This window comes from Bos grunniens, chromosome 24 (assembly GCF_055505025.1).
Source record: "Bos grunniens cultivar Pamir isolate PY7600 chromosome 24, Bosgru_T2T1.0, whole genome shotgun sequence".
NCBI classification, from domain to species: Eukaryota; Metazoa; Chordata; class Mammalia; order Artiodactyla; family Bovidae; genus Bos; species Bos grunniens.
The window spans coordinates 47351967-47367398 of NC_141188.1; the positions used below are offsets into that span (position 1 = coordinate 47351967).

General features: G+C 41.9%; 1 protein-coding gene across 5 annotated transcripts in view; it reads right to left on the reverse strand.

The window, feature by feature from the left end:
• Positions 1-15432, reverse strand: part of PSTPIP2 (proline-serine-threonine phosphatase interacting protein 2) — a 94538-nt gene that overhangs the window by 33010 nt on the left and 46096 nt on the right. For all 5 annotated transcript variants that reach the window (XM_086373357.1, XM_086373355.1, XM_086373354.1 and 2 more), the window contains one exon: positions 5617-5694. Coding sequence is in view for 2 of the 5 variants with exons in the window: in XM_086373355.1 (XP_086229481.1) it covers positions 5617-5694 (78 nt within the window). In the remaining 3 variants the exon portion in view is untranslated. The remainder of the gene's footprint in view (positions 1-5616; positions 5695-15432) is intronic.

The window sequence follows — 15432 nt, forward strand, 5'->3', positions numbered from 1 at the left end:
CGCACAGAGTCAGACACGACTGAGCGACTCAGCAGCAGCAGCAGCAGCAGTTGTCCTGCAGCATCACTTCATTGCTGCTCGTGTTTAGATGGTGACAACAATCCGAGGAGTGAATGTGGACCTTGGGGATGATGTTCTCACAGTGTCCCTGCCCTCTCCTCCCAGGTGTTCTCCTTAACTGTGGGAAGAGAAAATATCCCGCCACTCTTACAAACACTTTGGCCTTAAACCCTAAAAGGGCCCATCAGAAGCTACGAAGTCTCTCAAAGTGGTCAATGAGGCAGAAAAAAATCCTACCTAGGCCCTGAACAAGCAAAGTTGTGCACGTTCATTGAGGAAATCTTCCTAAAGAGCATCCTGGAGGTGACAAAACCAGAAGTACCTGAAAGGCCTTTCACTTCAACCTTGGAATTATAGTCTGCAGGTCTCATATCCTATTCACCTTCCTCTCTGAGAAATTCTTAGAAGGAAAACTGACGAGCTTTTTTCACAGAAGAGATTGGTGCTAGAGTCTCTTGAAAAATTTACCAAGTTATAAATCAAACACACAAGAATATAAGAAATACCACTTTGCATCAGACTCATTCTGCTAAATATGTTTTCCAAGCAATACTATGTGAGAGAACATGGCTATTCTCCCTCACATCACCTAAAAACATTTTGGATATCTTTCCAAATGACTTATGATTTCTTTATGATAAACAAGGCTTTAGATCCACTGACCTCTTCTTTTTTTTTTTTGGCCCCTTCTTCCTTGAAACTACAGAAACTAATCTTCCTTGAAACTACAGAAACTGTCCTTGAATGAAACTTACCTAACCCTAATAGTATGTAGGTCTGACATGTGAATATGGAAATGTTTTACATACTCAAAAACATGAAGCTAAATCATGCAAGAAAAAGGAAAGTTATGACCAACCTAGATAGCATATTCAAAAGCAGAGACATTACTTTGCCAACAAAGGTTCGTCTAGTCAAGGCTATAGTTTTTCCTGTGGTCATGTATGGATGTGAGAGTTGGACTGTGAAGAAGGCTGAGCGCTGAAGAATTGATGCTTTTGAACTGTGGTGTTGGAGAAGACTCTTGAGAGTCCCTTGGACTGCAAGGAGATCCAACCAGTCCATTCTCAAGGAGATCAGCCCTGGGATTTCTTTGGAAGGAATGATGCTAAAGCTGAAACTCCAGTCCTTTGGCCACCTCATGTGAAGAGTGGACTCATTGGAAAAGACTCTGATGCTGGGAGGGATTGGGGGCAGGAGGAGAAGGGGATGACAGAGAATGAGATGGCTGGATGGCATCACTGACTCGATGGACATGAGTCTGGGTGAACTCTGGGAGTTGGTGATGGACAGGGAGGCCTGGCGTGCTGTGATTCACGGGGTCGCAAAGAGTCGGACACAACTGAGCGACTGATCTGATGTGATCTGAACATTTAAAACAAACAAACTTAACTGTATATGAAACTGCTTACATAATCACACAGAGAAAATAGTATTTTAAGTGACCTTACTGCTACGTCGCCTCAGTCGTGTCCAACTCTGTGCAACCCCATAGACAGCAGCCCACCAGGCTGCCCCATCCCTGGGATTCTCCAGGCAAGAACACTGGAGTGGGTTGCCATTTCCTTCTCCAATGCATGAAAGTGAAAAGTGAAAGTGAAGTCGCTCAGTCGTGTCCTACTCTTAACGACCCCATGGACTGCAGCCTATCAGGCTCCTCCATCCACGGGATTTTCCAGGCAAGAGTGCTGGAGTGGGGTGCCATTGCCTTCTCCATAAGTGACCTTAGAAAACAATATTCTTAGTGGTATACAAGGTCAAGAGGAACTGCAAGAGGAACTGCAAAAAGCACTGTAAAGAAATGTTTCATTCAGAAGTTTCATTGTTAGTAGCTGTATTAATATCATTTTGAAACATTTTAATATATATTGTCATAGAAAGCCAATAATTATGATAATGTTGTCAGGAACCAAGATTTTCTATGTTAAGAGGAAATAAATATAAAATATAAGAAGTGAATTATAAATTAAATTTGAATTAGACATATCAATATGAACTCAAGCTTTTAAAATCTGTCCCCTGGGACTTCCCCAGTAATCCAGCGGTTAAGAATATGTGTTGCAATGCAGGGGTCATGGGTTCGACCCCTGGTTGGGGAGCGAAGATCCCACATACCAGGGAGCAACTAGGTCATGCAGCACACCTAGGGAGTCTGCTGGCTGCAGTTAAAACCCAAGACAGCCAAATAGATAAATAAATAATAAACAAAATAAAATCTGTCCCCTGAAAGAGCCTAGAAACAGTGACATGTCTGTGACAATGACCAACGCTAGAACTCAGAGTTTCATCTATCAGTTCAGTTCAGTCGCTCAGTCGTGTCCGACTCTTTTCGACCCCATGAATCGCAGCACACCAGGCCTCCCTGTCCATCGCCAACTCCCGGAGTTCACCCAGACTCATGTCCATTGAGTCAGTGATGCCATCCAGCCATCTCATCCTCTGATGTCCCCTTCTCCTCCTGCCCCCAATCCTTCCCAGCATCAGAGTCTTTTCCAATGAGTCAACTCTTCGCATGAGGTGGCCAAAGTACTGGAGTTGCAGCTTCAGCATCATTCCTTCCAAAGAAATCCCAGGGCTGATCTCCTTCAGAATGGACTGGTTGGATCTCCTTGCAGTCCAAGGGACTCTCAAGAGTCTTCTCCAACACCACAGTTCAAAAGCATCAATTCTTCAGCACTCAGCCTTCTTCACAGTCCAACTCTCACATCCATACATGACCCCAGGAAAAACTATAGCCTTGACTAGACGGACCTTTGTTGGCAAAGTAATGTCTCTGCTTTTGAATATGCTATCTAGGTTGGTCATAACTTTCCTTCCAAGGAGTAAGCGTCTTTTAATTTCATGGCTGCAGTCACCATCTGCAGTGATTTTGGAGCCCAGAAAAATAAAGTCTGAGGCTGTTTTCACTGTTTCCCCATCTATTTCCCATGAAGTGATGGGACCAGATGCCATCATCTTCGTTTTCTGAATGTTGAGCTTTAAGCCAACTTTTTCACTCTCCTCTTTCACCTTCATCAAGAGGCTTTTTAGTTCCTCTTCACTTTCTGCCATAAGGGTGGTGTCATCTCCACATCTGAGGTTATTGATATTTCTCTCGGCAATCTTGATTCCAGCTTTTGCTTCTTCCAGTCCAGCGTTTCTCATGATGTACTCTGCATAGAAGTTAAATAAGCAGGGTGACAATATACAGCCTTGACATACCCCTTTTCCTATTTGGAACCAGTCTGTTGTTCCATGCCCAGTTCTAACTGTTGCTTCCTGACCTGCATATAGATTTCTCAAGAGGCAGTTCAAGTGGTCTGGTATTCCCATCTCTGAATTCAGAATTTTCCAGTTTATTGTGATCCACACAGTCAAAGGCTTTGGCATAGTCAATAAAGCAGAAATTGATGTTTTCCTGGAACTCTCTTGCTTTTTCGATGATCCAGCAGATGTTGGCAATTTGATCTGTTTCTTCTGCCTTTTCTAAAACCAGCTTGAACATCTGGAAGTTCACAGTTCTCATATTGCTGAAGCCTGGCTTGGAGAATTTTGAGCATTACTTTACTAGCATGTGAGATGAGTGCAATTGTGCGGTAGTTTGAGCATTCTTTGGCATTGCCTTTCTTTGGGATTGGAATGAAAACTGACCTTTTCCAGTCCTGTGGCCACTGCTGAGTTTTCCAAATGTGCTGGCATATTGAGTGCAGCACTTTCACAGCATCATCTTTCAGGATTTGGAATAGCTCAACTGGAATTCCATCACCTCCACTAGCTCTGTTCGTAGTGATGCTTTCTAAGGCCCACTTGACTTCACATTCCAGGATGTCTGGCTCTAGGTCAATGATCACACCATTGTGATTATCTGGGTCTATAAATATGGCTAATTACTAGTAAAATCTAGTTGACTCCAGATTTAAATTCATAAAAAAATTACATTAAGAAAATATGATGTGTATGAATAATTGTTAAGTTTAAGTGATGGATTCACAGCCATTCATTATGTTTGCCTTTTTAATTTTCAGTGTGTTTTTACATTTAAAACATCAGAAAGATAAATAATATAATCAAATAATATAATCAACAAAAAATTCTCCATGTACTAATGTCCTATGTCTGAGGGTAACATATTTTTTAAGGCTTGCAGCATGCTCAGTTGCTCAGTTGGGTCCAGCTCTTTGTGACCCCATGGACTGTAGCTCGCCAGGCTTCTCTGTCCATGGAATTCTCCAGGCATGAATACTGGAGTGGGTTGCCCTTCCCTTCTCCAGGGGATCCTCCTGATCCCGGGATTGAACCAGAGTCTCCTGCATGGGCAGGCAGATTCCTTACCACTGACTGAGCCACAGATGCAGCGGCCCCTTTTTAAGACTTATGTAACTATTAATACTTTGAATATCTCCCAATGTTTTCCTCCTCCTCCGTAATCCAGTACTTTGCAACCTGGGATGAGTGGGTGTGCGGGTGCAGGTGTACGTGTCTTAGGATCAAGAGAAGAGAAAGGGAAGGGCAATGTCTTGTCTGCCCCAATACTGCCTCTGAGCAGACACAGACCTCAAGGCAGGTTTGCCGCTGTCTACAGCACAAAACAGTGTGCACGACAGCATGAGGTACGATTACATCTGCAGAGATCTGCAAAGGTCTGCCTAAACTATTTTCCCCAAGTCTCCCTCAGTATGCTACGTATGGAAGGAATCTAGAAGTTTCCACGTGCATAGGAATATCTACATAATTTGTGAGGCCCACTGCAAAACAAAAATGTGCCATTCTTTGTTTATAAATCACTAAGAATTTCAAATAGTGACAGCAAAGAGTAAGAATCCTCCTGGTAATGAAGGAAATACAAGAGATGTGGGTTTGATCCCTGCGTCGGGAGGATCCCTGGAGAAAAAAAGGGCTACCTACTCCAGTATTCTTGCCTGGAGAATCCCACGGACAGAGGAGCCTGGCAGGCTACAGTCCATGGGGTCACACAGAGTCAGACATGACATATCAACACAAAGATAGTAAACCGGTTCTGAAGCCCATCTACATTTGCGATCCCATATGATTGCCCAAGTCAGCCTTGCAAATGAGGGACTGTGTTCCCAAGGCAGGCACCATGTCTGGACATCTCTGTATCCTCAAGAGTGTTCAATGAATGATGGAAGAATGAATAATCGAGGTACAGAATCCTCACATCAATGGTGAGAACTATGAAATGATGCAAAGACAGTCTCTCGTAACAATTACAAACTATGTGTTTCATACAATATGTACACATATACAAATATATATACAAAACAATAATACACTCTACTGAATTTCTAGCATAAAATTATGCATAATTCTACCTATAAAAAGTATACACAGAAAAGGACTTCAAAGGAAAATTTAGAAAATATTGAGTTATGGCTTCATAGTTCATTTTAGATTTCTTTCTGTATTTCTGTTTTTCACAACTAGAAACAAGAAAAAAAGTAAACATTTTTTTCACCCAACACATTTCACCCTACTGGCCAGGTCTGTCTGATGAAGTGACGGGGCTCCTGAGTGGTATCAGACAACCTGGAAACCAGAAAGAAACATGGAACCTACTTGGTCTCAGACTGTCCACATGGCTTCTTCCTAGCGAGGCTGAGCAGATCTTTGCCATATTTCTCTTCAATTGATGCCCTAAGGAGAACAGGAGAGAGAGTTCTGAGTCCTTCTCAGGGCTGATTCTTATTTATGACACATGGCACTTCCCTTGAAGGCAAAACTGCACCTTTTACATAGAAGCTCACAATTCTCTAAAATGTGAAACTCCTACTACAGAACCAGGAAGAATTGTAAAAGACCAGTGACCTCCATCTCTACAGTGTTCTTCTCCAGCAAAAAGTCTATAGCATGAATAATTAAGGCCAAACCAAGTACAGTTCCTTGACCAGCACAGGTTACTACATTACAGAATAATTTTCAAAACTCTGATCCAAAAAGATGTATATACCTATATATGTGTGTATATATATACACATATATATGTTTATAGTCTACACAAATCTATACAGATATGAAATATATACATTTTAAGTGGAGTAAAAGATACTTCCGTCAAATGCTGCACTCCTTAGGCCCACCCCTCCCATCTTCTCTATGAGTATCCTTTTACCAACCTAAGAGGTCTCCTGCATTACAGGCAGATTCTTTACTGACTGAGCCAACAGGGAAGCCCCATAGAGTTCTCCTTTTTATTGTCTCCATAGTTCTGTTTTTTCCAGAATGTCACATAGTTGGAATCACATGGTATGTAGCTTTTTCAGACTGACTTCTTTTACTTAGCAATATGCTTTTAAGATTCTCCCATGTCCTTTTGTGGCTGGATAGCCCATTTCTTCTTATCGATGAATGATATTCCATGGTAAAGCTGTACTACAGTTTGTTTATTTGTTCACCTATTAAAGGACATGTTATGTTGTGAAAGTTGCTCAGTTGTGTCTGACTCTTTGTGGCCACATGGGCTATACAGTCCATAGAATTCTCTAGGCCAGAATACTGGAGTAGGTAGCCTTTCCCTTCTCCAGGGGATCTTCCCAACCCAGGAATCGAACCCAGGTCTCCCGCATTGTGGGCAGATTCTTTACCAGCTGTGCCACAGGGAAGCCCTTAGAGTTCTCTGTTCACGGTCAATTCAAATATGTAGCTAAACTGTACCAAGGAGATGAGAATTTCACAACAGAAACCCTGCAGTCAGCATGTCTCACAGGAACGCTGTTACTTGGTGTGGTATTATGGGTCTGTCTAAAGCACAAAATATCCCCTTTCCCCCTTTCCTGCTCCCCACGGCCTCTGTCACCATTTCCACTTTGTGTCCCAGCCCCAGTTTTATCTAAATCCTACTATCAAGTTATGGATCTTTAGGTTCATATACCCAAGTTAAAAAAATTTTTTAAATATTATATGAATACATTCTCACAGCAAAAGATTCAAACAACACAAAGTCATATGAAATAAAACACAAACGCCTCCCTTCATGCTCTCCCCCAACCCCATGCCCCTCCCCAGGAGGAGCCACTGCTAAGACTGCTGTGTATCCTCCCAGTCTTTCTCTGCATTTCCATAGTCATCTCTCACAAACACACAGCTTTTTCTAGTTATATAACTGAGGTCATTGTATTATTTGCTGTTCTGTTTTTCACCTAGTAATAGATCTGTCACATAGATCTTTCTTTATCAGTACATGCCAACTACCATGTTCATAATTAGGCATCTTCCACAGTTCAAGGTCACCTTAATTGCTTTGCTTTTCACTACTGCTAAGAAGAGTTAAATGAACATCCTCAGGCAGATATTCATGGGCATCCCTGAGAATGTTTCTCTAGCTAAGCTAGGACTTCTGAGAAAGTGGATTTACTAGATCAGAAGAATATATCTTTTAAATGTTGGAAAACAGTGTTGAATTGCCCTCCAAAAGAGCCTTCTCAATTTATATTTTCACCAAAAGTGTGCAAGCACTCCCATTCCCAGAAGCCCTCCCCAACACTGTATATTATCAGTCCTCACTAGACTTTAGTAAGAGAGGTTTGAAAAAAAGGTCTCATTTAAATTTACTTTTCCTTGATTTCAGTGATTATGCATTTTATATATTTATTTCCATATGTTATTTTATGAGTTACATAGGCATATCACCCCAATTTTTTAACTGAACATTTTACCTTTTTCTTATTGTTTTGTAGAAGTTCTTCATATATTATACATATCAATTTTTATTCTTACATGTTATATAGTTTCTCCCACTCTCATCTGTCTTTTCTAAATAATAACCTTATCCACTTTATTAAAATGATACATGCTCACTGTTCAAAAATAAGCAAAAAGAAAAATACAAAGAAGAAAGCAACAAACTGTCCAAAATCCACCAACTAAAATAATTAGTATTAACATTCAGTGATGATTGTAATGGGCATTCCCTTACACAGATATGCAAGCAGGATGGATGGACAGATAGGCATGAGTAATTTTAAAAGAATGAGACTATATTCTATCAGTTCAGTTCAGTTGTTCAGTCGTGTCCAACTCTTTGCAACCCCATGGACTGCAGCACTCCAGGCTTCCCTGGCCATCACCAACTCCCGGAGCTTACTCAAACTCATGTCCATTGAGTTGGTGATGCCATCCAACCATCTCATCCTCTATCATGCCCTTCTCCTCCTGCCTTCAATCTTTCCCAGCATCAGGGTCTTTTCCAAGGAGTCAGTTCTTACTAGGTGCCCAACGTATTGGAGTTTCAGCTTCAACATCAGTCCTTCCAATGAATATTCAGGACTAATTTCCTTTAGGATGGACTGGTTGGATTTCCTTGCAGTCCAAGGGGCTCTCAAGAGTCTTCTCCAACACCACAGTTCAAAAGCATCAGTTCTAAAAGCTATATTCTATACACTATTTAAAAATAAAGTACTGGGACTTCCGTGGTGGTCCACTGGTTAAGAATTTGCCTTCCAATGCAGGGGATATGGGTACAATCCCTGCTCAGGGAACTAAGATTCCGCACGCTGCGGGGCAATTGAGCGCATATGCCGCGGCTACGGAGCCCACACACCTCAACTAGAGAGGCTGCAGACCGTAACTACTGAGCCTGCGCACGCTAGATCCCGTGTTCCACCACAGGAGACGCCCTCGCACACTGCAACTAGTAGAAAGCCCATGCACCACCACAGAGACCCAGCACAGCAAAAATTTTAAAAATAAATAACATAATATAAAAATAAAACATCAAGCCTAATTTTAGCTAAATTTCACAGAAGAAAAGGAAACTGAAAGGAAGCTGAAGGAATTGCTGAATTTCAAATGATTGTTTCTCTAGCACAGGAAAAATTAATTCCTAAAAGACCCTTCCAAAGTTAAAAAGGAGTTTATGAAAATAAGGGGACTGAGACATTAAAATGTTTTAATGATCTATTTCAGTCTTAGTTTCAGACACTTGACAGCCTGTGGTGAAAGGATTAGCCCTACTGTACCTCCATCTCCTTCTCAATAATTTTACATTATTTTTACTTAATTTGGATCTGTAACACACACTGTTCTCCAATCATAATTCCCCTAGTTGTTTTGTCTTAACTCTATTAAAATAAATGCGATGCTGACTACCAGTCCTGTTACCATAGCTTTTCCATCCCTAAGATTTGTATTCTGGTTCATTTCTTGGTTGGCTGGATTTCATCAATTCATGATCTTTCACCAAAATGGCTCAGAAGGGAGGGCATCAGTATTTCCTGAGTTCTTTCATATTTGAGGCCATCTACCTATGGCCTTCATATTTGAAATTATTATTTTTTATTGAGGCACAGCTGATCTACCATGTTGTATCAGTTTCAGGCATACAGCAAAGTGATTTAGTTATACATCTACCTATATATTATTTTGCGGATTCTTTTCCATTACAGGTTATTACAAGATACTGAATATAGTTCCCTGTGCTATATAGGAGCTGACTGTTGTTTATCTATTCTATAAATAGTAATACATAACTATTAACCTCATACTTCCAATTTATCTTCTTCCCTGCCTTTTCCCCACCTTTCTCTTTCGGTAACCTTAAGTTTGTTTTCTATGTCTGTTTCTGAGTCTGTTTCTATTTTGTAAATAGGCTCATTAGTATCATATTTTTTAAGATTCCACATGTAAGTGATATCATAGAATATCCGTCTTTCTCTTACTTCACTTACTGTGATAATCTCTAGGTCCATCCATGTGGCTGCAAAAGGCATTATTTCATTCTTTTTATGGCTGAGTGGCATTCCATTTGTGTGTGTACCGTGTATGCTTCATTCATTCATCTGTCAAAGGACATTTAGGTTGCTTCCATGTCTTGGCTATTGTAAATTGTGCTGCAATGAACCCTGGGGTGCATGTGTCTTTTCAAATTAGAGTTTTCATCTTTTCTGGATATATGCTCAGGAAGGGGACTGCTGGATCACACAGTGTTTTTAGATTTTTAAGGAACCTCCATACTGTTCTTCATAGTACCTGCACCAATTTACATTCCCACCAACAGTGTGTGAGAATGCCTTTCTCTGCACACTGTCTCCAACATTTATTATTTGTAGACTTTTTGATGATGGTGTGGCATTTATATTTAAATGATACCCTTGCTGGTGTAATGCATGTTCTAAAACTTTCCCTCAGAACTCTGTTAAACTTGTTCCATTGGCTTCTGTCATTAAAGAGAAGACCAAGGCGATCCCTGCTGTCCATTCCTGTTTTGGGAATTTGGCTTGTTTCCCTTCCTAGATACTTGAAGTATTCTTTCATTAATTAAATAACTTAACCTGGATGAGGCTCTTTATGATCCTCTTCAATGAACATTTAGTATTTTTACATGTAAAAAGGAATTAAGGCTATTTTCATTAAAAATACTTATATGAAGTACATATATTTTATCTTTTCCAAATTATATCCTGAAGATTTCTTGACAATCCTTTGTGGTTTCCAGGAGCAGAATTTACTCAATTCCTTTCTTCTAGCACTAAGGCACCAGGAATCTGAACTCACCTCAGACAGCATCTGATCCTCATGGAGAGTCCTAGAATCTGACAAGTATAGTCAGCCCTCTACAACCTCGGATTCTGCAACTGCAGATTCCACATTCACAGATTCAACCAACTGAGGATGAAAACTATTTGGGGAAAAAATTCCAGAAAGTTTCAAAAAGCAACACTTGAATTTGCTCATACTGGCAACTATTTGCATAGCATTTACATTGGATTAGGTATTATAAGTAACCAGGCTCCAGGCTATGGGGTCGCTAAAGGTCGGGCACGACTGAGCGACTTCCCTTTCACTTTTCACTTTCATGCATTGGAGAAGGAAATGGCAACCCACTCCAGTGTTCTTGCCTGGAGAATCCCAGGGACAGAGGAGCCTAGTGGGCTGCCGTCTATGGGGTCGCACAGAGTCGGACACGACTGAAGCGACTTAGAGCAGCAGCAGCAGCAGAGATGACTTCAAGTATCCAGGGGGGTGTACGTAGGTTATATGCAAATAGTACCCCATTTTATACAAGACTTGAGCAGCTGTGGATCTTGGGGGGTCCTGGAAAATCCCCCATGGATACTGAATGATGACGGTAATGAGTTCCAGCAGGCACAACAGTGTGCTCTTTGAAGAAAACAAGGAGCTTTGATAAAAATGAAACTATAACTTCATCTTCATGAAATCAGGTGAACAACCACTGAGAAACACTGCCAATGGGAAGCGGTGGCGTCCAGGGACCTGCAGCCAATGAAGGAATCACTAGGACTTTGCAAAATTCACACCCAAATAAGTAGGCTTTATCTAGATCACCCTCCTACCAACTATCCAAAATTTCCCTCTCATCTGCTCATTAATTTGTCATTTACTGAACATCTACTATGTGCCAGGCATCAGACTGGGAGAACATAGAGGTGACCGAAATATGAGGCCTGCCTAGAAGAGCGCATGGGTGAGGGACAGCAGGGAATGTAAACCAGTGCTTTCATCTGAATATGAGGTTCACGTAACAAGGGCCATAATAAAAATGTACAAAATAATATATACGTAACAGAAGAGGGCTTCGCTTGTGGCTCAGCTGGTAAAGAATCCGCCTGCAATGTGGGAGACCTGGGTTCAATCCCTGGGTTGGGAATGTCCCCTGGAGAAAGGTAAAGGCTACTCACCCCCGTATTCTGGCCTAGAGAATTCCCAGGACTGTATAGTCCAAGGGGTCACAAAGAGTTGGACACATCTGAGCAACTTTCACTTTCACTTAATTCAATATGAAGATGACAGGAAGACACAGGAGAAGAATGACATGTGATGATAGGAGAGACTGGAGTTAGAGGCTGCAAACCAAGGATTCATTCACCACAAGAAGCTAAGAAAAAGACACAGTCTCTCTACTAGAGCCTTTATGAGCACATGAGCCTGCACACCCTGACTTTGGACTTCTGGCCTTGAGAATTAGGAGAGAATACATTTCCATTGTCTAAAGCCTCCCAATTGATGGTAATTTGCTACAGCAGCCCTAGGAAACTCATATAGTAATAACGGTTTGGCTATAACTTGACCATGAGAAGCTAACATCTAAGGGAACTCGTCACGCCCACCTTGGCAATCTATCATTCTCAAGCCCATCCTGAGAGATGGCTGGCCCACAGTGAGGACCCCAGAAGGAGAGCTGTAATCAAGATATGTTGACTTCTCCCTGAAAAAGAACAGGGGGTATACAGGAGCTTGTGGAAGGAGCCCAGAGCCCAAAGCACTGTGGCTAGGATCCCCCAGTCCATACTTACAGCTGCTAATTTCACACACAAAGTGGTTCCACAAGCACACTTCCCTCCTCCCCACTCAGCGTCATGTTGTGACACACAGTTAAGAGGGCTGATCTGACCACCCAGTTCCCAGAGAAACCTCTTTTCAAAGAATATATGCACAACATTCTTAGGAGACCACAAAATAAAGTGCAAAAAAAAAAAATTAGATGTGGGGTCAAGAAGTCCTGGCTCTATTATTTACTGCTTTCATAATCTTGGACAAGTCATTTAAACCCCCACTGAACCTCAGCTTTCTCATCTGTAAAACAGACTTGATGATATATTCTCTATCTACCTTCTAGGCTTAATATAACAATATTAGTAATGGGTACCGTTCACCTACCACTTACTCTGTACCAGGTACTATACTTGGCATGCTGAAGCAGTTAACAGCACAGATTCCAGGGTCCAACTTTCCTAGGTTTGAAATCAGATCTAACCCTTCATTACCTGTCTGATTTTAGGCAAGTTACATAACATCTGTGAATCTCTGTTTCTTCACTTGTAAAATAATGATGATAAAACTTGCTATACAGGGGTATTTTGAGAATTAAATGAGATAATATATTTAAATAATGTTGGAGCTTATAACTAATAGTTATTGTTGTGCAGTCGCTCAGTCGTGGCTGACTCTTTGTGACCCCATGGACTGTAGCCCACGAGGCTCCTCTGTCCATTATAACTAATACACCTTCAATAAATGGCAACTATGGATATAATCTCATTGAATCACCTTAGCCACCCTCTGCAGCAGGATTATCCTCATTTTTAAAAAATTTTTGCTGCGCTGGGTCTCCATTGAGGCCCCTGGGCTCTTTGTTGCAGCCCGTAGGGTTTCTCTAGTTGCAGCACACAAGCTTCTCTTGTTGTGGCTCAAGGGTTTCTCACTGAGGTATGCAGGCTTTTTCTGTTGCTGAGAACAGACTCTATCTAGAGCATGCAGGCTCAGGAGTTGTGGCACATGGGTTTAGTTGCCCACAGCATGTGTGATCTTAATTCCTTGAACAGGTATGGAAGAACCCACATCCCCTGCATTGGAAGACAGATTATTAACCACTGGACTGCGGGGGAAGTCCCTATCCTCATTTTCATATTTCTCATTTCCTGCTCGTATCAGGAGCTCAGTACATAATGTCTGGCCCCGTCAAGGGTTTCAGGGGCAGGAGAGTCCATAAGCTTGGGCTACCAGAGATAAGACAGGCTCATTTTAATTGCCAGCCAGTGGAAGATCTCAGGCTGGAGTGTTATGTAGAATGCTGCCTTTAAAGGAAAAAAAAAAAAAAAGAAGAAGAGGAGGAGAAGGAAATTTGACCTGGACTTTGAAGGATGGGGAGAGTCTACTTAGGAGTCGCAGAAAAAAGAGAATATTCTAGGTGGGGAAATATGGAGTAAAGATGGAGAGGCAGAGACATCCAAAACACACTCACTAATAATCTCTCTGGCTGGGATAGATGGAGTGGGTGTGGTGAGTGAGAATACGAAACAGAAGGAAAAGGGAGGGAGAGAAACCTCTGTGCTGAGAACAAGCCCAGCCTCCTGGAAATCACCTGCCCTTCTGCCTGCGGTGGATAAGTCATCAACACAGGGTCTGCGTGAGAAGCCTCTGGAGCTGTTCTGGATTCTGTGACTTTCTAGGTTCCCATGGTAAGTTACTTATCCAATCTCATCTCAAAAAGCTGCATTTTCATGCAAAGAAAATGGAAATAATAATACCTTAGGCAGTTGACTGTGTCAAAGGAGGCCATTTCAAAGGGATCTGTAAACCCCAATTATAAAAAGATCCTGAGACAAAACTCTAAGAGCAACACACAGCAAGTGTTCAATGTGTGATTTGTTATTTTGTGGCTGTTCAGAGGTTGGTTGTGGTTGTCATCAGGATCTATATTGCCAAGGACAAGGATTTCGTAGCTTCCAAGATGCAGGTTGAAACAGCATGGAGGGACCCAGTCCTAGCTGCATCTGAGAGAGAGGGAGAGGGAGGTCCCCCCGGGAATGCAGTATCTCTCCCTACCCCTTGCTGCCCCTGGGCAGGTAGAGCCACCTACCAGAAATTCCAGAGAGGTTCATGGTGGGGCTTCAACATTTTGGGGGCATAGAAGGCCACCACCTTAGATATAGGGCATATTTAGTCCCATATCATAAATATGTTATAAATGTATGTGATTACGCCTCATGACACTGAGCAAATAACAGTTTCACTTTCACACTTCATGAACAAAAATAACAAATATGTGTGCATGCTAAGTCGCTTCAGTCCTGTCTGACTCTTTGTGACCCTATGGACCCATCAGGCTCCTCTGTCCATGGGGTTCTCCAAGTAAGAATACTGGAGTGGGTTGCCATGCCCTCCTCCAGGGGATCTTCCCAATCCAGGGATAAAATAATAAATAATACATGACAAACTGCTGTTATCTTTTCCCTGTGTGTGTTTTTTTCTCTAGTCCATAGGAATACCAAACATCCCAGGGTTCCACCTGAAATTTATGGCAGCTCAGTAAAGTAATGCTCAAGACCCGAGGAGGGAGTTTCAGCAATATCAGACCACGGCCCAGACTGAGGCCCAGGCCCCATACACACCCCGCACCTATGACAAGCAAAAAAGAAAGGCTGGACCCCCAAAGCTGAAGAGGATGGCACCTCCCCTCCTGAGTTAACCATGAACAGAACAGTGAACAGAACCATGAACAGCCCTTGATGGAGCAGTCTCCTTCTGGCAAGCATACTAGCAGGAAAGGAGGCCCAAAGCCAGCAGCCCCCTTGCTCCGGGGCCTTAAGCCCCCCACCCAGGGCAGATGTATCTGACACCTTGACCTGATGACAGCAGATTCTGCCCCCAGACCGGTGGATACGGGGCTGGCTTCTTTTGCTATGAAACTTCTGAAGAAAGATGACCATATACTAGAAATACCACATAAATATTTAATAATTTTTAATTTGCACATGCTTTCTCTTTTACCCACATTTTTCTGTGAAGATCTTAGTTTTTGAGTTCTGTTTGGACTTGTGATTTTCAAACCGTGGGTCATCATGACCCATTTGTAAACCATAAATCAATTCAATGGATTATGACCAGCAGTTTTTAATTAAATAGAACTGAACAAAA